Source organism: Pseudophryne corroboree, chromosome 6, assembly GCF_028390025.1.
Source record: "Pseudophryne corroboree isolate aPseCor3 chromosome 6, aPseCor3.hap2, whole genome shotgun sequence".
In the NCBI taxonomy this organism is placed as follows: Eukaryota; Metazoa; Chordata; class Amphibia; order Anura; family Myobatrachidae; genus Pseudophryne; species Pseudophryne corroboree.
This window is the reverse complement of record NC_086449.1, coordinates 844,851,505-844,874,371: the sequence shown is the minus strand read 5'-3', so window position 1 is coordinate 844,874,371 and position 22,867 is coordinate 844,851,505. Positions and strand designations below refer to the sequence as shown.

General features: G+C 56.8%; 1 protein-coding gene across 1 annotated transcript in view; it reads left to right on the top strand.

Annotated features, from left to right (window-relative positions):
* MGST1 (microsomal glutathione S-transferase 1) overlaps positions 1 to 22,564 on the top strand; it is a 93,357-nt gene extending 70,793 nt beyond the window's left edge. Inside the window, exon 4 of the mRNA XM_063930647.1 lies at positions 22,189 to 22,564. Coding sequence (XP_063786717.1) covers positions 22,189 to 22,435 — 247 coding nt within the window. The 3' untranslated portion in view covers positions 22,436 to 22,564. The remainder of the gene's footprint in view (positions 1 to 22,188) is intronic.
* Positions 22,565 to 22,867: the final 303 nt, after the last annotated feature.

Genomic DNA, 22,867 nt, shown 5'->3' with positions numbered 1-22,867 from the left:
TTACACACCAGCCAGCGCTATGGAGACCCCCAGTTACACACCAGCCAGCGCTACGGAGACCCCCAGTTACACACCAGCCAGCGTTACGGAGACCCCCAGTTACACACCAGCCAGCGCTACGGAGACCCCAGTTACACACCAGCCAGCGCTATGGAGACCCCAGTTACACACCAGCCAGCGCTACGGAGACCCCCAGTTACACACCAGCCACCGCTTCGGAGACCCCAGTTACACACCAGCCAGCGCTACGGAGACCCCAGTTACACACCAGCCAGCGCTACGGAGACCCCCAGTTACACACCAGCCAGCGCTACGGAGACCCCAGTTACACACCAGCCAGCACTACACAGACCCCCAGTTACACACCAGCCACCGCTACGGAGACCCCAGTTACACACCAGCCAGCGCTATGGAGACCCCCAGTTACACACCAGCCAGCGCTATGGAGACCCCCAGTTACACACCAGCCAGCGCTACGGAGACCCCAGTTACACACCAGCCAGCGTTACGGAGACCCCCAGTTACACACCATCCAACGTTACGGAGACCCCCAGTTACACACCAGCCAGCGCTACGGAGACCCCAGTTACACACCAGCCAGCGCTATGGAGACCCCCAGTTACACACCAGCCAGCGCTACGGAGACCCCAGTTACACACCAGCCAGCGCTATGGAGACCCCAGTTACACACCAGCCAGCATTACGCAGACCCCCAGTTACACACCAGCCAGCGCTACAGAGACCCCAGTTACACACCAGCCAGCGCTACGGAGACCCCCAGTTACACACCAGCCAGCGCTATGACGACCCCCAGTTACACACCAGCCAGCGTTACGGAGACCCCAGTTACACACCAGCCAGCGCTACGGAGACCCCAGTTACACACCAGCCACCAATACGGAGACCCCCAGTTACACACCAGCCAGCGCTACGGAGACCCCCCAGTTACACACCAGCCACCGCTACTGAGACCCCCAGTTACACACCAGCCGGCGCTACGGAGACCCCCAGTTACACACCAGCCACCACTACGGAGACCCCAGTTACACACCAGCCAGTGCTACAGAGACCCCAGTTACACACCAGCCAGCACTACGGAGACCCCCAGTTACACACCAGCCACCGCTACGGAGACCCCAGTTACACACCAGCCAGCGCTACGGAGACCCCAGTTACACACCAGCCAGCGCTACGGAGACCCCAGTTACACACCAGCCAGCGCTACGGAGACCCCAGTTACACACCAGCCACCGCTACGGAGACCCCAGTTACACACCAGCCACCGCTACGGAGACCCCAGTTACACACCAGCCAGCGCTACGGAGACCCCAGTTACACACCAGCCAGCGCTACGGAGACCCCCAGTTACACACCAGCCAGCGCTACGGAGACCCCAGTTACACACCAGCCAGCGCTATGGAGACCCCCAGTTACACACCAGCCAGCGCTATGGAGACCCCCAGTTACACACCAGCCAGCACTACGGAGACCCCAGTTACACACCAGCCAGCGCTACGGAGACCCCCAGTTACACACCAGCCACCGCTTCGGAGACCCCAGTTACACACCAGCCAGCCCTACGGAGACCCCAGTTACACACCAGCCAGCGTTACGGAGACCCCCAGTTACACACCAGCCAGCGCTACGGAGACCCCAGTTACACACCAGCCAGCGCTATGGAGACCCCAGTTACACACCAGCCAGCGCTACGGAGACCCCCAGTTACACACCAGCCACCGCTTCGGAGACCCCAGTTACACACCAGCCAGCGCTACGGAGACCCCAGTTACACACCAGCCAGCGCTACGGAGACCCCCAGTTACACACCAGCCAGCGCAACGGAGACCCCAGTTACACACCAGCCAGCACTACACAGACCCCCAGTTACACACCAGCCACCGCTACGGAGACCCCAGTTACACACCAGCCAGCGCTATGGAGACCCCCAGTTACACACCAGCCAGCGCTATGGAGACCCCCAGTTACACACCAGCCAGCGCTACGGAGACCCCAGTTACACACCAGCCAGCGTTACGGAGACCCGCAGTTACACACCAGCCAGCGCTACGGAGACCCCAGTTACACACCAGCCAGCGCTATGGAGACCCCCAGTTACACACCAGCCAGCGCTATGGAGACCCCCAGTTACACACCAGCCAGCGCTACGGAGACCCCAGTTACACACCAGCCCGCGCTACGGAGACCCCCAGTTACACACCAGCCACCGCTTCGGAGACCCCAGTTACACACCAGCCAGCCCTACGGAGACCCCAGTTACACACCAGCCAGCGCTACGGAGACCCCAGTTACACACCAGCCACCGCTACGGAGACCCCAGTTACACACCAGCCAGCGCTACGGAGACCCCCAGTTACACTCCAGCCACCGCTACAGAGACCCCCAGTTACACACCAGCCACCACTACGGAGACCCCCAGTTACACACCAGCCACCGCTACGGAGACCCCCAGTTACACACCAGCCACCGCTATGGAGACCCCCAGTTACACACCAGCCAGCGCTACGGAGACCCCCAGTTACACACCAGCCAGCGCTATGGAGACCCCAGTTACACACCAGCCAGCGCTATGGAGACCCCAGTTACACACCATCCAGCGTTACGGAGACCCCCAGTTACACACCAGCCAGCGCTACGGAGACCCCAGTTACACACCAGCCAGCGCTTTGGAGACCCCCAGTTACACACCAGCCAGCGCTACGGAGACCCCAGTTACACACCAGCCAGCGCTATGGAGACCCCAGTTACACACCAGCCAGCGTTACGCAGACCCCCAGTTACACACCAGCCAGCGCTACAGAGACCCCAGTTACACACCAGCCAGCGCTACGGAGACCCCCAGTTACACACCAGCCAGCGCTATGACGACCCCCAGTTACACACCAGCCAGCGTTACGGAGACCCCAGTTACACACCAGCCAGCGCTACGGAGACCCCAGTTACACACCAGCCACCACTACGGAGACCCCCAGTTACACACCAGCCAGCGCTACGGAGACCCCCCAGTTACACACCAGCCACCGCTACGGAGACCCCCAGTTACACACCAGCCGGCGCTAAGGAGTCCCCCAGTTACACACCAGCCACCACTACGGAGACCCCAGTTACACACCAGCCAGCGCTACAGAGACCCCAGTTACACACCAGCCAGCACTACGGAGACCCCCAGTTACACACCAGCCACCGCTACGGAGACCCCAGTTACACACCAGCCACCGCTACGGAGACCCCAGTTACACACCAGCCAGCGCTACGGAGACCCCAGTTACACACCAGCCAGCGCTACGGAGACCCCAGTTACACACCAGCCACCGCTACGGAGACCCCAGTTACACACCAGCCACCGCTACGGAGACCCCAGTTACACACCAGCCAGCGCTACGGAGACCCCAGTTACACACCAGCCAGCGCTACACAGACCCCCAGTTACACACCAGCCACCGCTACGGAGACCCCAGTTACACACCAGCCAGCGTTATGGAGACCCCCAGTTACACACCAGCCAGCGCTACGGAGACCCCAGTTACACACCAGCCAGCGCTACGGAGACCCCCAGTTACACACCAGCCACCGCTACGGAGACCCCAGTTACACACCAGCCACCGCTACGGAGACCCCAGTTACACACCAGCCAGCGCTACGGAGACCCCAGTTACACACCAGCCAGCGCTACACAGACCCCCAGTTACACACCAGCCACCGCTACGGAGACCCCAGTTACACACCAGCCAGCGCTATGGAGACCCCTAGTTACACACCAGCCACCGCTACGGAGACCCCAGTTACACACCAGCCACCGCTACAGAGACCCCAGTTACACACCAGCCAGCGCTACGGAGACCACCAGTTACACACCAGCCAGCGCTACGGAGACCACCAGTTACACACCAGCCAGCGCTACGGAGACCCCAGTTACACACCAGCCAGTGCTACGGAGACCCCAGTTACACACCAGCCAGCACTACAGAGACCCCAGTTACACACCAGCCAGCACTACAGAGACCCCAGTTATACACCAGCCAGCGCTACGGAGACCCCATTTACACACCAGCCAGCGCTACGGAGACCCCAGTTACACACCAGCCAGCGCTACGGAGACCCCAGTTACACACCAGCCACCGCTACGGAGACCCCAGTTACACACCAGCCACCGCTACGGAGACCCCAGTTACACACCAGCCAGCGCTACGGAGACCCAAGTTACACACCAGCCAGCGCTACGGAGACCCCAGTTACACACCAGCCAGCACTACACAGACCCCCAGTTACACACCAGCCACCGCTACGGGGACCCCAGTTACACACCAGCCAGCGCTATGGAGACCCCCAGTTACACACCAGCCAGCGCTATGGAGACCCCCAGTTACACACCAGCCAGCGCTACGGAGACCCCAGTTACACACCAGCCAGCGTTACGGAGACCCCCAGTTACACACCAGCCAGCGCTACGGAGACCCCAGTTACACACCAGCCAGCGCTATGGAGACCCCCAGTTACACACCAGCCAGCGCTATGGAGACCCCCAGTTACACACCAGCCAGCGCTACGGAGACCCCAGTTACACACCAGCCAGCGCTACGGAGACCCCCAGTTACACACCAGCCACCGCTTCGGAGACCCCAGTTACACACCAGCCAGCCCTACGGAGACCCCAGTTACACACCAGCCAGCGCTACGGAGACCCCAGTTACACACCAGCCACCGCTACGGAGACCCCAGTTACACACCAGCCAGCGCTACGGAGACCCCCAGTTACACTCCAGCCACCGCTACAGAGACCCCCAGTTACACACCAGCCACCACTACGGAGACCCCCAGTTACACACCAGCCACCGCTATGGAGACCCCCAGTTACACACCAGCCACCGCTACGGAGACCCCCAGTTACACACCAGCCAGCGCTACGGAGACCCCCAGTTACACACCAGCCAGCGCTATGGAGACCCCAGTTACACACCAGCCAGCGCTATGGAGACCCCAGTTACACACCATCCAGCGTTACGGAGACCCCCAGTTACACACCAGCCAGCGCTACGGAGACCCCAGTTACACACCAGCCAGCGCTATGGAGACCCCCAGTTTCACACCAGCCAGCGCTACGGAGACCCCAGTTACACACCAGCCAGCGCTATGGAGACCCCAGTTACACACCAGCCAGCGTTACGCAGACCCCCAGTTACACACCAGCCAGCGCTACAGAGACCCCAGTTACACACCAGACAGCGCTACGGAGACCCCCAGTTACACACCAGCCAGCGCTATGACGACCCCCAGTTACACACCAGCCAGCGCTACACAGACCCCCAGTTACACACCAGCCACCGCTACGGAGACCCCAGTTACACACCAGCCAGCGCTATGGAGACCCCCAGTTACACACCAGCCAGCGCTACGGAGACCCCAGTTACACACCAGCCAGCGCTACGGAGACCCCCAGTTACACACCAGCCACCGCTACGGAGACCCCAGTTACACACCAGCCACCGCTACGGAGACCCCAGTTACACACCAGCCAGCGCTACGGAGACCCCAGTTACACACCAGCCAGCGCTACACAGACCCCCAGTTACACACCAGCCACCGCTACGGAGACCCCAGTTACACACCAGCCAGCGCTATGGAGACCCCCAGTTACACACCAGCCAGCGCTACGGAGACCCCAGTTACACACCAGCCACCGCTACGGAGACCCCAGTTACACACCAGCCAGCGCTACGGAGACCACCAGTTACACACCAGCCAGCGCTACGGAGACCCCAGTTACACACCAGCCACCGCTACGGAGACCCCAGTTACACACCAGCCAGCACTACAGAGACCCCCAGTTACACACCAGCCAGCGCTACGGAGACCCCAGTTACACACCAGCCAGCGCTACGGAGACCTCAGTTACACACCAGCCAGCGCTACGGAGACCCCAGTTACACACCAGCCAGCGCTACGGAGACCCCAGTTACACACCAGCCACCGCTACGGAGACCCCAGTTACACACCATCCAGTGCTACGGAGACCCCAGTTACACACCAGCCAGCGCTATGGAGACCCCAGTTACACACCAGCCACCGCTACGGAGACGCCAGTTACACACCAGCCAGCGCTACAGAGACCCCAGTTACACACCAGCCACCGCTACAGAGACCCCCAGTTACACACCAGCCAGCGCTACGGAGACCCCAGTTACACACCAGCCAGCACTACGGAGACCCCAGTTACACACCAGCCACCGCTACGGAGACCCCAGTTACACACCAGCCAGCACTACGGAGACCCCAGTTACACACCAGCCAGCACTACGGAGACCCCAGTTACACACCAGCCAGCGCTACGGAGACCCCCAGTTACACACCAGCCAGCGCTACGGAGACCCCCAGTTACACACCAGCCAGCACTACGGAGACCCCAGTTACACACCAGCCAGTGCTACGGAGACCCCAGTTACACACCAGCCAGCGCTACGGAGACCCCAGTTACACACCAGCCAGCGCTACTGAGACCCCCAGTTACACACCAGCCAGCGCTACGGAGACCCCCAGTTTCACACCAGCCACCGCTACGGAGACCCCCAGTTAAACACCAGCCAGCGCTACGGAGACCCCAGTTACACACCACCCAGCGCTACAGAGACCCCCAGTTACACACCACCCAGCGCTACAGAGACCCCCAGTTACACACCAGCCAGCGCTACGGAGACCCCCAGTTATACACCAGCCAGCGCTACGGAGACCCCAGTTACACACCAGCCAGCGATACGGAGACCCCAGTTACACACCAGCCAGCGCTACGGAGACCCCAGTTACACACCAGCCAGCGCTACAGAGAACCCCAGTTACACACCAGCCACCGCTACGGAGACCCCCAGTTACACACCAGCCAGCGCTATGGAGACCCCAGTTACACACTAGCCAGCGCTACAGAGACCCCCAGTTACACACCAGCCACCGCTACGGAGACCCCCAGTTACACACCAGCCACCGCTACGGAGACCCCAGTTACACACCAGCCAGCGCTACGGAGACCCCAGTTACACACCAGCCAGCGCTATGGAGACCCCAGTTACACACCAGCCACCGCTACGGAGACCCCAGTTACACACCAGCCAACGCTACAGAGACCCCAGTTACACACCAGCCACCGCTACAGAGACCTCCAGTTACACACCAGCCAGCGCTACGGAGACCCCAGTTACACACCAGCCAGCACTACGGAGACCCCAGTTACACACCAGCCACCGCTACGGAGACCCCAGTTACACACCAGCCAGCACTACGGAGACTCCAGTTACACACCAGCCAGCACTACGGAGACCCCAGTTACACACCAGCCAGCGCTACGGAGACCCCCAGTTACACACCAGCCAGCGCTACGGAGACCCCCAGTTACACACCAGCCAGCACTACGGAGACCCCAGTTACACACCAGCCAGTGCTACGGAGACCCCAGTTACACACCAGCCAGCGCTACGGAGACCCCAGTTACACACCAGCCAGCGCTACGGAGACCCCCAGTTACACACCAGCCAGCGCTACGGAGACCCCCAGTTTCACACCAGCCAGTGCTACGGAGACCCCAGTTACACACCAGCCAGCACTACAGAGACCCCAGTTACACACCAGCCAGCACTACAGAGACCCCAGTTATACACCAGCCAGCGCTACGGAGACCCCATTTACACACCAGCCAGCGCTACGGAGACCCCAGTTACACACCAGCCAGCGCTACGGAGACCCCAGTTACACACCAGCCACCGCTACGGAGACCCCAGTTACACACCAGCCACCGCTACGGAGACCCCAGTTACACACCAGCCAGCGCTACGGAGACCCCAGTTACACACCAGCCAGCGCTACGGAGACCCCAGTTACACACCAGCCAGCACTACACAGACCCCCAGTTACACACCAGCCACCGCTACGGGGACCCCAGTTACACACCAGCCAGCGCTATGGAGACCCCCAGTTACACACCAGCCAGCGCTATGGAGACCCCCAGTTACAAACCAGCCAGCGCTACGGAGACCCCAGTTACACACCAGCCAGCGTTACGGAGACCCCCAGTTACACACCAGCCAGCGCTACGGAGACCCCAGTTACACACCAGCCAGCGCTATGGAGACCCCCAGTTACACACCAGCCAGCGCTATGGAGACCCCCAGTTACACACCAGCCAGCGCTACGGAGACCCCAGTTACACACCAGCCAGCGCTACGGAGACCCCCAGTTACACACCAGCCACCGCTTCGGAGACCCCAGTTACACACCAGCCAGCCCTACGGAGACCCCAGTTACACACCAGCCAGCGCTACGGAGACCCCAGTTACACACCAGCCACCGCTACGGAGACCCCAGTTACACACCAGCCAGCGCTACGGAGACCCCCAGTTACACTCCAGCCACCGCTACAGAGACCCCCAGTTACACACCAGCCACCACTACGGAGACCCCCAGTTACACACCAGCCACCGCTATGGAGACCCCCAGTTACACACCAGCCACCGCTACGGAGACCCCCAGTTACACACCAGCCAGCGCTACGGAGACCCCCAGTTACACACCAGCCAGCGCTATGGAGACCCCAGTTACACACCAGCCAGCGCTATGGAGACCCCAGTTACACACCATCCAGCGTTACGGAGACCCCCAGATACACACCAGCCAGCGCTACGGAGACCCCAGTTACACACCAGCCAGCGCTATGGAGACCCCCAGTTTCACACCAGCCAGCGCTACGGAGACCCCAGTTACACACCAGCCAGCGCTATGGAGACCCCAGTTACACACCAGCCAGCGTTACGCAGACCCCCAGTTACACACCAGCCAGCGATACAGAGACCCCAGTTACACACCAGACAGCGCTACGGAGACCCCCAGTTACACACCAGCCAGCGCTATGACGACCCCCAGTTACACACCAGCCAGCGCTACACAGACCCCCAGTTACACACCAGCCACCGCTACGGAGACCCCAGTTACACACCAGCCAGCGCTATGGAGACCCCCAGTTACACACCAGCCAGCGCTACGGAGACCCCAGTTACACACCAGCCAGCGCTACGGAGACCCCCAGTTACACACCAGCCACCGCTACGGAGACCCCAGTTACACACCAGCCACCACTACGGAGACCCCAGTTACACACCAGCCAGCGCTACGGAGACCCCAGTTACACACCAGCCAGCGCTACACAGACCCCCAGTTACACACCAGCCACCGCTACGGAGACCCCAGTTACACACCAGCCAGCGCTATGGAGACCCCCAGTTACACACCAGCCAGCGCTACGGAGACCCCAGTTACACACCAGCCACCGCTACGGAGACCCCAGTTACACACCAGCCAGCGCTACGGAGACCACCAGTTACACACCAGCCAGCGCTACGGAGACCCCAGTTACACACCAGCCACCGCTACGGAGACCCCAGTTACACACCAGCCAGCACTACAGAGACCCCCAGTTACACACCAGCCAGCGCTACGGAGACCCCAGTTACACACCAGCCAGCGCTACGGAGACCTCAGTTACACACCAGCCAGCGCTACGGAGACCCCAGTTACACACCAGCCAGCGCTACGGAGACCCCAGTTACACACCAGCCACCGCTACGGAGACCCCAGTTACACACCATCCAGTGCTACGGAGACCCCAGTTACACACCAGCCAGCGCTATGGAGACCCCAGTTACACACCAGCCACCGCTACGGAGACGCCAGTTACACACCAGCCAGCGCTACAGAGACCTCAGTTACACACCAGCCACCGCTACAGAGACCCCCAGTTACACACCAGCCAGCGCTACGGAGACCCCAGTTACACACCAGCCAGCACTACGGAGACCCCAGTTACACACCAGCCACCGCTACGGAGACCCCAGTTACACACCAGCCAGCACTACGGAGACCCCAGTTACACACCAGCCAGCACTACGGAGACCCCAGTTACACACCAGCCAGCGCTACGGAGACCCCCAGTTACACACCAGCCAGCGCTACGGAGACCCCCAGTTACACACCAGCCAGCACTACGGAGACCCCAGTTACACACCAGCCAGTGCTACGGAGACCCCAGTTACACACCAGCCAGCGCTACGGAGACCCCAGTTACACACCAGCCAGCGCTACTGAGACCCCCAGTTACACACCAGCCAGCGCTACGGAGACCCCCAGTTTCACACCAGCCACCGCTACGGAGACCCCCAGTTACACACCAGCCAGCGCTACGGAGACCCCAGTTACACACCACCCAGCGCTACAGAGACCCCCAGTTACACACCACCCAGCGCTACAGAGACCCCCAGTTACACACCAGCCAGCGCTACGGAGACCCCCAGTTATACACCAGCCAGCGCTACGGAGACCCCAGTTACACACCAGCCAGCGATACGGAGACCCCAGTTACACACCAGCCAGCGCTACGGAGACCCCAGTTACACACCAGCCAGCGCTACAGAGAACCCCAGTTACACACCAGCCACCGCTACGGAGACCCCCAGTTACACACCAGCCAGCGCTATGGAGACCCCAGTTACACACTAGCCAGCGCTACAGAGACCCCCAGTTACACACCAGCCACCGCTACGGAGACCCCCAGTTACACACCAGCCACCGCTACGGAGACCCCAGTTACACACCAGCCAGCGCTACGGAGACCCCAGTTACACACCAGCCAGCGCTATGGAGACCCCAGTTACACACCAGCCACCGCTACGGAGACCCCAGTTACACACCAGCCAACGCTACAGAGACCCCAGTTACACACCAGCCACCGCTACAGAGACCTCCAGTTACACACCAGCCAGCGCTACGGAGACCCCAGTTACACACCAGCCAGCACTACGGAGACCCCAGTTACACACCAGCCACCGCTACGGAGACCCCAGTTACACACCAGCCAGCACTACGGAGACTCCAGTTACACACCAGCCAGCACTACGGAGACCCCAGTTACACACCAGCCAGCGCTACGGAGACCCCCAGTTACACACCAGCCAGCGCTACGGAGACCCCCAGTTACACACCAGCCAGCACTACGGAGACCCCAGTTACACACCAGCCAGTGCTACGGAGACCCCAGTTACACACCAGCCAGCGCTACGGAGACCCCAGTTACACACCAGCCAGCGCTACGGAGACCCCCAGTTACACACCAGCCAGCGCTATGGAGACCCCCAGTTTCACACCAGCCACCGCTACGGAGACCCCCAGTTACACACCAGCCAGCGCTACGGAGACCCCAGTTACACACCACCCAGCGCTACAGAGACCCCCAGTTACACACCACCCAGCGCTACAGAGACCCCCAGTTACACACCAGCCAGCGCTACGGAGACCCCCAGTTATACACCAGCCAGCGCTACGGAGACCCCAGTTACACACCAGCCAGCGATACGGAGACCCCAGTTACACACCAGCCAGCGCTACGGAGACCCCAGTTACACACCAGCCAGCGCTACAGAGACCCCCAGTTACACACCAGCCACCGCTACGGAGACCCCCAGTTACACACCAGCCAGCGCTATGGAGACCCCAGTTACACACCAGCCAGCGCTACAGAGACCCCCAGTTACACACCAGCCAGCGCTATGGAGACCCCAGTTACACACCAGCCAGCGCTACGGAGACCCCCAGTTACACACCAGCCAGCGCTACGGAGACCCCAGTTACACACCAGCCAGCGCTACGGAGACCCCCAGTTACACACCAGCCACCGCTACGGAGACCCCAGTTACACACCAGCCACCACTACGGAGACCCCCAGTTACACACCAGCCATTTCTCCAGGATCAGCATCCATTCATGTGATAATGTTGATATAGATCTGAGTCGGGTTACTGAGAATAAAGCCGGTATATTTACACAGGTACAATACTGACTCCATGTGACTCTCATACAACTGGTGCTGGAGGTAATGACACATGCGGGTGCCGGTCGGCCTTGGTTTAGCCACATAAATTATTGCCTCTTTAAAAAACATCGGAGTTTGGCCGACATCCCGCACGTCCGCTGTACTCGGGCGTTATTACATCCGGCCCTTGATGTCAGACTATAATATTATTATGTATTGCTGCTGTCAGTGCTTTCAGGTCTTAGAGGTGTGCTATTTGTTACCACTAGGGGGTACCAGTATACCTCAGACAGAGGCCCGGGGGGAGGACGTGTATATTTACCACACGGCTTATTTACTAACCTTACGTTTAAGTGTAAATTCTGCGCTGAAAACATCAACCAACAGTCTTAGGGGGAGATTCAAATGTCTGAAAAGTCAGATAGGAGTCTGTTTTTTCCTGTCTATTAGATATAGACACCCAACTGACTTCAAACATTTGAATCTCCCCCATAGTGTCAGTCAGACATTGCGTTCAGCTGGGAATTTGCACCTCTATGCAATGTTAGTAAATAAGCTGCACCGCCCACAGCAATATGGCCGTCCAGGCACAGCGCAATAAATATATAATGCAGCCTGGCGGAAACGTACTATCTACTAGTTAAGTTACCAGCCGTCACAGTGACAGAACAATAGAACAGTACTGTCCGCTCTGGTGCTGTGCACAGCCGAAGGGAGCAACACTTGAATTCCCCCTGTAGAGGCGAGGAGCAATATTAGTCTTTTATTATATAAGATATGTGCTATACAGCTGCTGTGTGTGTACAGATCTAGATAATGTCAGCATTAGGCAATGGAGGCATGTCTCCAGTAATGTGACCCGCATGGGTCTCCGGCAGGGAGAGCTGTCTCCCAGACATCCGTCTCAATGGCCTGTTCTGCCGGAAAGAAAGATGGAGGAGAAATTCTTATAGATGTGCTCCAGTAACAGCAGTTTCTCCCTGTCGCCATGCATCAGCAGCCGTGTACAACATCTCACTCTGCCGTGTCCCTGCAACTAGACTGCAAGCTCTGCAGGCTACAGTTCCACCCACAGTCCTGGTAGATAGGAGAATAGGGCTCATTCTCTGCCAGCTTAATGCGCAGTCACCTGATCCGACTCCTGAAGTGAAGGAAATCAGAATTATTTTACTTTATAGAACTGGAGACAACAATAAATTGCAATCTACGTGCAGGGTTATATGGTGTAATATGATTGTAATTATGGCGTGCCGATATTTGCCACAATAATGGGTCACTGCCACTATATACAACACAGGGAAGGTGGCACCTCTCAGCTCCGGGCCCCATAGCAGCTGCACTCCCTGCATCTATGGTAGCTACAACCTGTATATAACACATGTAACTGTGACAGGGAAGGTGGCCCCTCTCAGCTCTGGCCCCATAGCAGCTGCACTCCCTGCACCTATGGTAGCTACACCCTGTATATAACACATGTAACTGTGACAGGGAAGGTGGCCCCTCTCATCTCTAGCCCCATAGCAGCTGCACTCCCTGCACCTATGGTAGCTACACCCTGTATATAACACAAGTAACTGTAACAGGGAGGTGGCTCCTCTCAGCTCTGGGCCCCATAGCAGCTCCACTGCCTGCACCTATGGTAGCTACACCCTGTATATAACACATGTAACTGTGACAGGGAAGGTGGCCCCTCTCAGCTCTGGCCCCATAGCAGCTGCACTCCCTGCACCTATGGTAGCTACACCCAGTATATAACACATGTAACTGTGACAGGGAAGGTGGCCCCTCTCAGCTCTGGGCCCCATAGCAGCTGCACTCCCTGCACCTATGGTAGCTACACTCTGTATATAACACATGTAACTGTGACAGGGAAGGTGGCCCCTCTCAGCTCTGGCCCCATAGCAGCTGCACTCCCTGCACCTATGGTAGCTACACTCTGTATATAACACATGTAACTGTGACAGGGAAGGTGGCCCCTCTCAGCTCTGGCCCCATAGCAGCTGTACTCCCTGCACCTATGGTAGCTACACCCTGTATATAACACATGTAACTGTGACAGGGAAGGTGGCCCCTCTCAGCTCTGGGCCCCATAGCAGCTGCAATTCCTGCACCTATGGTAGCTACACCATGTATATAACACATGTAACTGTGACAGGGAAGGTGGCTCCTCTCAGCTCTGGCCCCATAGCAGCTGCACTCCCTGCACTTATGATAGCTACACACTGTATATAACACATGTAACTGTGAAAGTGAAGGTGGCCCCTCTCAGCTCTGGGCCCATAGCAGCTGCACTCCCTGCACCTATGGTAGCTACACCCTGTATATAACACATGTAACTGTGACAGGGAAGGTGGCTCCTCTCAGCTCTGGCCCCATAGCAGCTGCACTCCCTGCACCTAGGGTAGCTACACCCTGTATATAACACATGTAACTGTGACAGAGAAGGTGGCCCCTCTCAGCTCTGGGCCCCATAGCAGCTGCACTCCCTGCACCTATGGTAGCTACACCCTGTATATAACACATGTAACTGTGACAGGGAAGGTGGCTCCTCTCAGCTTTGGCCCCATAGCAGCTGCACTCCCTGCACCTAGGGTAGCTACACCCTGTATATAACACATGTAACTGTGACAGAGAAGGTGGCCCCTCTCAGCTCTGGCCCCATAGCAGCTGCACTCCCTGCACCTATGGTAGCTACACCCTGTATATAACACATGTAACTGTGACAGGGAAGGTGGCCCCTCTCAGCTCTGGGCCCATAGTAGCTGCACTCCCTGCACCTATGGTAGCTACACCCTGTATATAACACATGTAACTGTGACAGGGAAGGTGGCTCCTCTCAGCTCTGGGCCCCATAACAGCTGTACTCCCTGCACCTATGGTAGCTACACCCTGTATATAACACATGTAACTGTGACAGGGAAGGTGGCCCCTCTCAGCTATGGGCCCATAGTAGCTGCACTCCCTGCAACTATGGTAGCTATACCCTGTATATAACACATGTAACTGTGACAGGGAAGGTGGCCCCTCTCAGCTCTGGGCCCCTCTCAGCTGCACTCCCTGCACCTATGGTAGCTACACTCTGTATATAACACATGTAACTGTGACAGGGAAGGTGGCCCCTCTCAGCTCTGGGCCCCATAGCAGCTGCACTCCCTGCACTTATGGTAGCTACACCCTGTATATAACACATGTAACTGTGACAGGGAAGGTGGCTCCTCTCAGCTCTGGGCCCCTCTCAGCTGCACTCCCTGCACTTATGGTAGCTACACCCTGTATATAACACATGTAACTGTGACAGGGAAGGTGGCCCCTCTCAGCTCTGGGCCCCATAGCAGCTGCACTCCCTGCACCTATGGTAGCTACACCCTGTATATAACACATGTAACTGTGACAGGGAAGGTGGCCCCTCTCAGCTCTGGGCCCCATAGCAGCTGCAATCCCTGCACCTATGGTAGCTACACCATGTATATAACACATGTAACTGTGACAGGGAAGGTGGCTCCTCTCAGCTCTGGCCCCATAGCAGCTGCACTCTCTGCACTTATGATAGCTACACACTGTATATAACACATGTAACTGTGACAGGGAAGGTGGCTCCTCTCAGCTCTGGCCCCATAGCAGCTGCACTCCCTGCACTTATGATAGCTACACACTGTATATAACACATGTAACTGTGAAAGTGAAGGTGGCCCCTCTCAGCTCTGGCCCCCATAGCAGCTGCACTCCCTGCACCTATGGTAGCTACACCCTGTATATAACACATGTAACTGTGACAGGGAAGGTGGCTCCTCTCAGCTCTGGCCCCATAGCAGCTGCACTCCCTGCACCTAGGGTAGCTACACCCTGTATATAACACATGTAACTGTGACAGGGAAGGTGACCCCTCTCAGCTCTGGGCCCCATAGCAGCTGCAATCCCTGCACCTATGGTAGCTACACCCTGTATATAACACATGTAACTGTGACAGGGAAGGTGGCTCCTCTCAGCTCTGGCCCCATAGCAGCTGCACTCCCTGCACCTAGGGTAGCTACACCCTGTATATAACACATGTAACTGTGACAGAGAAGGTGGCCCCTCTCAGCTCTGGCTCCATAGCAGCTGCACTCCCTGCACCTATGGTAGCTACACCCTGTATATAACACATGTAACTGTGACAGAGAAGGTGGCCCCTCTCAGCTCTGGCCCCATAGCAGCTGCACTCCCTGCACCTATGGTAGCTACACCCTGTATATAACACATGTAACTGTGACAGGGAAGGTGGCCCCTCTCAGCTCTGGCCCCATAGCAGCTGCACTCCCTGCACCTATGGTAACAACACCCTGTATATAACACATGTAACTGTGACAGGTAAGGTGGCCCCTCTCAGCTCTGGGCCCATAGTAGCTGCACTCCCTGCACCTATGGTAGCTACACCCTGTATATAACACATGTAACTGTGACAGGGAAGGTGGCTCCTCTCAGCTCTGGCCCCATAGCAGCTGCACTCCCTGCAACTATGGTAGCTATACCCTGTATATAACACATGTAACTGTGACAGGGAAGGTGGCCCCTCTCTGCTCTGGGCCCCTCTCAGCTGCACTCCCTGCACCTATGGTAGCTACACTCTGTATATAACACATGTAACTGTGACAGGGAAGGTGGCCCCTCTCAGCTCTGGGCCCCATAGCAGCTGCACTCCCTGCACTTATGGTAGCTACACCCTGTATATAACACATGTGACTGTGACAAGGAAGGTGGCTTCTCTCAGCTCTGGGCCCCATAGCAGCTGCACTCCCTGCACCTATGGTAGCTACACCCAGTATATAACACATGTAACTGTGACAGGGAAGGTGGCCCCTCTCAGCTCTGGGCCCCATAGCAGCTGCACTCCCTGCACTTATGGTAGCTACACCCTGTATATAACACATGTAACTGTGACAGGGAAGGTGGCTCCTCTCAGCTCTGGGCCTCTCTCAGCTGCACTCCCTGCACTTATGGTAGCTACACCCTGTATATAACACATGTAACTGTGACAGGGAAGGTGGCCCCTCTCAGCTCTGGGCCCCATAGCAGCTGCACTCCCTGCACCTATGGTAGCTACACCGTGTATATAACACATGTAACTGTGACAGGGAAGGTGGCCCCTCTCAGCTCTGGCCCCATAGCAGCTGCACTCCCTGCACCTATGGTAGCTACACCCTGTATATAACACATGTAACTGTGACAGGGAAGGTGGCCCCTCTCAGCTCTGGCCCCATAGCAGCTGCACTCCCTGCACCTATGGCAGCTACACCCTGTATATAACACATGTAACTGTGACAGGGAAGGTGGCCCCCCTCAGCTCTGGCCCCCATAGCAGCTGTACCCCCTGCACCTATGGTAGCTACACCCTGTATATAACACATGTAACTGTGACAGGGAAGGTGACCCCTCTCAGCTCTGGCCCCCATAGCAGCTGCACTCCCTGCACCTATGGTAGCTACACCCTGTATATAACACATGTAACTGTGACAGGGAAGGTGGCCCCTATCAGCTCTGGGCCCCATAGCAGCTGCACTCCCTGCACCTATGGTAGCTACACCATGTATATAACACATATAACTGTGACAGGGAAGGTGGCCCCTCTCATCTCTGGCCCCATAGCAGCTGCACTCCCTGCACCTATGGTAGCTACACCCTGTATATTACACATGTAACTGTGACAGGGGAGGTGGCCCCTCTCAGCTCTGGGCCCCTTAGCAGCTGTACTCCCTGCACCTATGGTAGCTACACCCTGTATATAACACATGTAACTGTGACAGGGAAGGTGTCCCCTCTCAGCTCTGACCCCATAGCAGCTGCACTCCCTGCACCTATGGTAGCTACACCCTGTATATAACACATGTAACTGTGACAGGGAAGGTGGCCCCTCTCAGCTCTGGGCCCCATAGCAGCTGCACTCCCTGCACCTATGGTAGCTACACCCTGTATATAACACATGTAACTGTGAAAGGGAAGGTGGCCCCTCTCAGCTCTGGCCCCATAGCAGCTGCACTCCCTGCACCTATGGTAGCTACACCCTGTATGTAACACATGTAACTGTGACAGGGAAGGTGGCCCCTCTCATCTCTGGGCCCCATAGCAGCTGCACTCCCTGCACCTATGGTAGCTACACCCTGTATATAACACATGTAACTGTGACAGGGAAGGTGGCCCCTCTCAGCTCTGGGCCCCTCTCAGCTGCACTCCCTGCACCTATGGTAGCTACACCCTGTATATAACACATGTAACTGTGACAGGGAAGGTGGCCCCTCTCAGCTCTGGGACCAATAGCAGCTGCACTGCCTGCACCTATGGTAGCTACACCCAGTATATAACACATGTAACTGTGACAGGGAAGGTGGCCCCTCTCATCTCTGGGCCCCATAGCAGCTGCACTCCCTGCACCTATGGTAGCTACACCCTGTATATAACACATGTAACTGTGACAGGGAAGGTGGCCCCTCTCAGCTCTGGCCCCATAGCAGCTGCACTCCCTGCACCTATGGTAGCTACACGCCTGTATATAACACATGTAACTGTGACAGGGAAGGTGGCCCCTCTCAGCTCTGGCCCCATAGTAGCTGCACTCCCTGCACCTATGGTAGCTACACCCTGTATATAACACATGTAACTGTGACAGGGAAGGTGGCCCCTCTCAGCTCTGGGCCCATAGCAGCTGCACTCCCTGCACCTATGGTATCTACACCCTGTATATAACACATGTAACTGTGACAGGGAAGGTGACACCTCTCAGCTCTGGCCCCCATAGCAGCTGCACTCCCTGCACCTATGGTAGCTGCACCTTGTATATAACACATGTAACTGTGACAGGGAAGGTGGCCCCTCTCAGCTCTGGCCCCATAGCAGCTGCTCTCCCTGCACCTATGGTAGCTACCCCCTGTATATAGCACATGTAACTGTGACAGGGAAGGTGGCCCTCTCAGCTCTGGGCCCCATAGCAGCTGCACTCCCTGCACCTATGGTAGCTACACCCTGCATATAACACATGTAACTGTGACAGGGAAGGTGGCCCCTCTCAGCTCTGGCCCCCATAGCAGCTGCACTCCCTGCACCTATGGTAGCTACACCCTGTATATAACACATGTAACTGTGACAGGGAAGGTGGCTCCTCTCAGCTCTGGGCCCCATAGCAGCTGCACTCCCTGCACCTATGGTAACTACACCCTGTATATAACACTTGTAAATGTGACAGGGAAGGTGGCGCCTCTCAGCTCTGGCCCCATAGCAGCTGCACTCCCTGCACCTATGGTAGCTACACCCTGTATATAACACATGTAACTGTGACAGGGAAAGTGGCTCCTCTCAGCTCTGGCCCCATAGCAGCTGCACTCCCTGCACCTATGGTAGCTACACCCTGTATATAACACATGTAACTGTGACAGGGAAGGTGGCCCCTCTCAGCTCTGGCCCCATAGCAGCTGCACTCCCTGCACCTATGGTAGCTACACCCTGTATATAACACATGTAACTGTGACAGGGAAGGTGGCCCCTCTCAGCTCTGGCCCCATAGCAGCTGCACTGCCTGCACCTATGGTAGCTACACCCTGTATATAACACATGTAACTGTGACAGGGAAGGTGGCCCCTCTCAGCTCTGGATCCATAGCAGCTGATCTCCCTGCACCTATGGTAGCTACCCCCTGTATATAACACATGTAACTGTGACAGGGAAGGTGGCCCCTCTCAGCTCTGGACCCCATAGCAGCTGCACTCCCTGCACCTATGGTAGCTACACCCTGTATATAACACATGTAACTGTGACAGGGAAGGTGGCCCCTCTCAGCTCTGGGCCCATAGCAGATGCACTCCCTGCACCTATGATAGCTACACCCTGTATATAACACATGTAAATGTGACAGGGAAGGTGGCTCCTCTCAGCTCTGGACCCCATAGCAGCTGTACTCCCTGCACCTATGGTAGCTACACCCTGTATATATCACATGTAACTGTGACAGGGAAGGTGGCCCCTCTCAGCTCTGGCCCCATAGTAGCTGCACTCCCTGCACCTATGGTAGCTACACCCTGTATATAACACATGTAACTGTGACAGGGAAGGTGGCCCCTCTCAGCTCTGGGCCCCATAGCAGCTGCACTCCCTGCACCTATGGTAGCTACACCCTGTATATAACACATGTAACTGTGACAGGGAAGGTGGCCCCTCTCAGCTCTGGGCTCCATAGCAGCTGCACTCCCTGCACCTATGGTAGCTACACCCTGTATATAACACATGTAACTGTGACAGGGAAGGTGGCCCCTCTCAGCTCTGGGCCCCATAGCAGCTGCACTCCCTGCACCTATGGTAGCTACACCCTGTATATAACACATGTAACTGTGACAGGGAAGGTGGCCCCTCTCAGCTCTGGCCCCATAGCAGCTGCACTCCCTGCACCTATAATAGCTACACCCTGTATATAACACATGTAACTGTGACAGGAAAGGTGGCCCCTCTCAGCTCTGGACCCATAGCAGCTGCACTCCCTGCACCTATGGTAGCTACACCCTGTATATAACACATGTAACTGTGACAGGGAAGGTGGCCCCTCTCAGCTCTGGCCCCATAGTAGCTGCACTCCCTGCACCTATGGTAGCTACACCCTGTATATAACACATGTAACTGTGACAGGGAAGGTGGCCCCTCTCATCTCTGGGCCCCATAGCAGCTGCACTGCCTGCACCTATGGTAGCTACACCCTGTATATAACACATGTAACTGTGACAGGGAAGGTGGCCCCTCTCAGCTCTGGGCCCCATAGCAGCTGCACTGCCTGCACCTATGGTAGCTACGCCCTGTATATAACACATGTAACTGATAGGGAAGGTGGCCCCTCTCAGCTCTGGGCCCCATAGCAGCTGCAGTCCCTGCACCTATGGTAGCTACACCCTGTATATAACACATGTAACTGTGACAGGGAAGGTGGCCCTCTCAGCTCTGTCCCCATAGCAGCTGCACTCCCTGCACCTATGGTAGCTACACCCCTGTATATAACACATGTAACTGTGACAGGGAAGGTGGCTCCTCTCAGCTCTGGCCCCATAGCAGCTGCACTCCCTGCACCTATGGTAGCTACACCCTGTATATAACACATGTAACTGTGACAGGGAAGGTGGCCCCTCTCAGCTCTGGCCCCATAGCAGCTGCACTCCCTGCACCTATGGTAACTACACCCTGTATATAACACATGTAACTGTGACAGGGAAGGTGGCCCCTCTCAGCTCTGGGCTCATAGCAGCTGCACTCCCTGCACCTATGATAGCTACACCCTGTATATAACACATGTAACTGTGACAGGGAAGGTGGCCCCTCTCAGCTCTGGCCCCATAGCAGCTGCACTCCCTGCACCTATGATAGCTACACCCTGTATATAACACATGTAACTGTGACAGGGAAGGTGGCCCCTCTCAGCTCTGGGCCCCATAGCAGCTGCACTCCCTGCTCCTATGGTAACTACACCCTGTATATAACACATGTAACTGTGACAGGGAAGGTGGCCCCTCTCAGCTCTGGGCCCCATAGCAGCTACACTGCCTGCACCTATGATAGCTACACCCTGTATATAACACATGTAACTGTGACAGGGAAGGTGGCCCCTCTCAGCTCTGGGCCCCATAGCAGCTGCACATTTCCTGTTTGTCAGGTCTCGGCCTGTCTGTGTAGGAATGATATGTTAGCAGCGCGGTAATACTTCTGGACAGCTACTTGCTCTCATACTGATGGTCACATTCTGCCGCTTGTCACTTGTCTTAATAACTCCTCACATCAGCGTTCTGCAGAATAAGGACACGACGCGTCAGATTTAGTGTTTCTCTCTTCTCCACTTTCTTATTCATACTGTTCAGCTCGTACGGGAATCAGGCCGGATGAAATCTGTCTCTCCGCATGGAGAAGAGACGAGTATTTGTATGTAATAAAACGATCGCTCTCATTTCAGGGCACTGTGCGGGGAATGAGGGTTTATGGGGAGTAGTGGACATTGGTTTTCCAGCACAGGTGCAGGTGGTAGATATTCTGTGATGGGAAATGTTTTCCAGTTACAGGAAGATTTAGGGCTTTGTTCTGTGAGTGTATAATAATATTACAGACACTGAACAGGTTCTATCAGGGCTAGCTGACGTCACATCGCTCTGCTCTCCGGTGAAGGAACGAGTCCATAGTATCACGGACAGGAAAGGTCCACTAGATCCTGCTCCTCACATCGCTGTATGGCGGATCCGGCTAAAAGCTCGCTTACCGCAGAGTCCTACGTTACATTCATCTGTATATGACATTTACTGTGATTTAACTCATCGCTGGCTTTCTCTCTGTGTTTACAGATGTCATCTAAACGACCTTGAGAACATCGTCCCGTTTATCGGCCTGGGTCTGGTCTACGCACTCAGTAATCCTGACCTCCACGTGGCTCTGCTCCATTTCCGGATCTTTGCCGGGTCTCGAGTCCTGCACACAATTTCTTACTTGGTCCCTTTGCCACAACCCAGCCGAGCTCTGACCTTCTCCGCGGGATTGCTGGTTAATGTCTCGATGGCGTATGCAACTCTGCGCAGTGTCTGCTATTTGTAAAGAGGCGTCGCTGTTCTACAGACGCAGTAATGGTATGAGCGTGAGCTGCACTCTGTCCATCCCCCCCCCACATTCCCGCAGGACGCCGTTTACTCTTCATTAGAAAAAATAAATGTGGATTTTACCTCCGGTCTCTGTGTGATATTTCTTTAGTCATTTTCTGGTTTAATGACGCAGGTAACACAGAAAACCTGCATATTGTCATCAGCTGCGGAACCCATAGCAGTGACCCCAAATCTGCCCTTCACACACCCAACCAGCCCCTGATGTCTGTATAATTACTGAGCGATATCTGAGCATCTGCTGTTGGGTGCATGAGGACTGGATTTGGGAAACCCTGCACCATAGGGTCACTATCGCTTCTCTAGGGGTCTCCGTATTACTAGGCTGAGGCTCCTGCTGGGCCAGTGTTACTACAAGATCTATCAGACC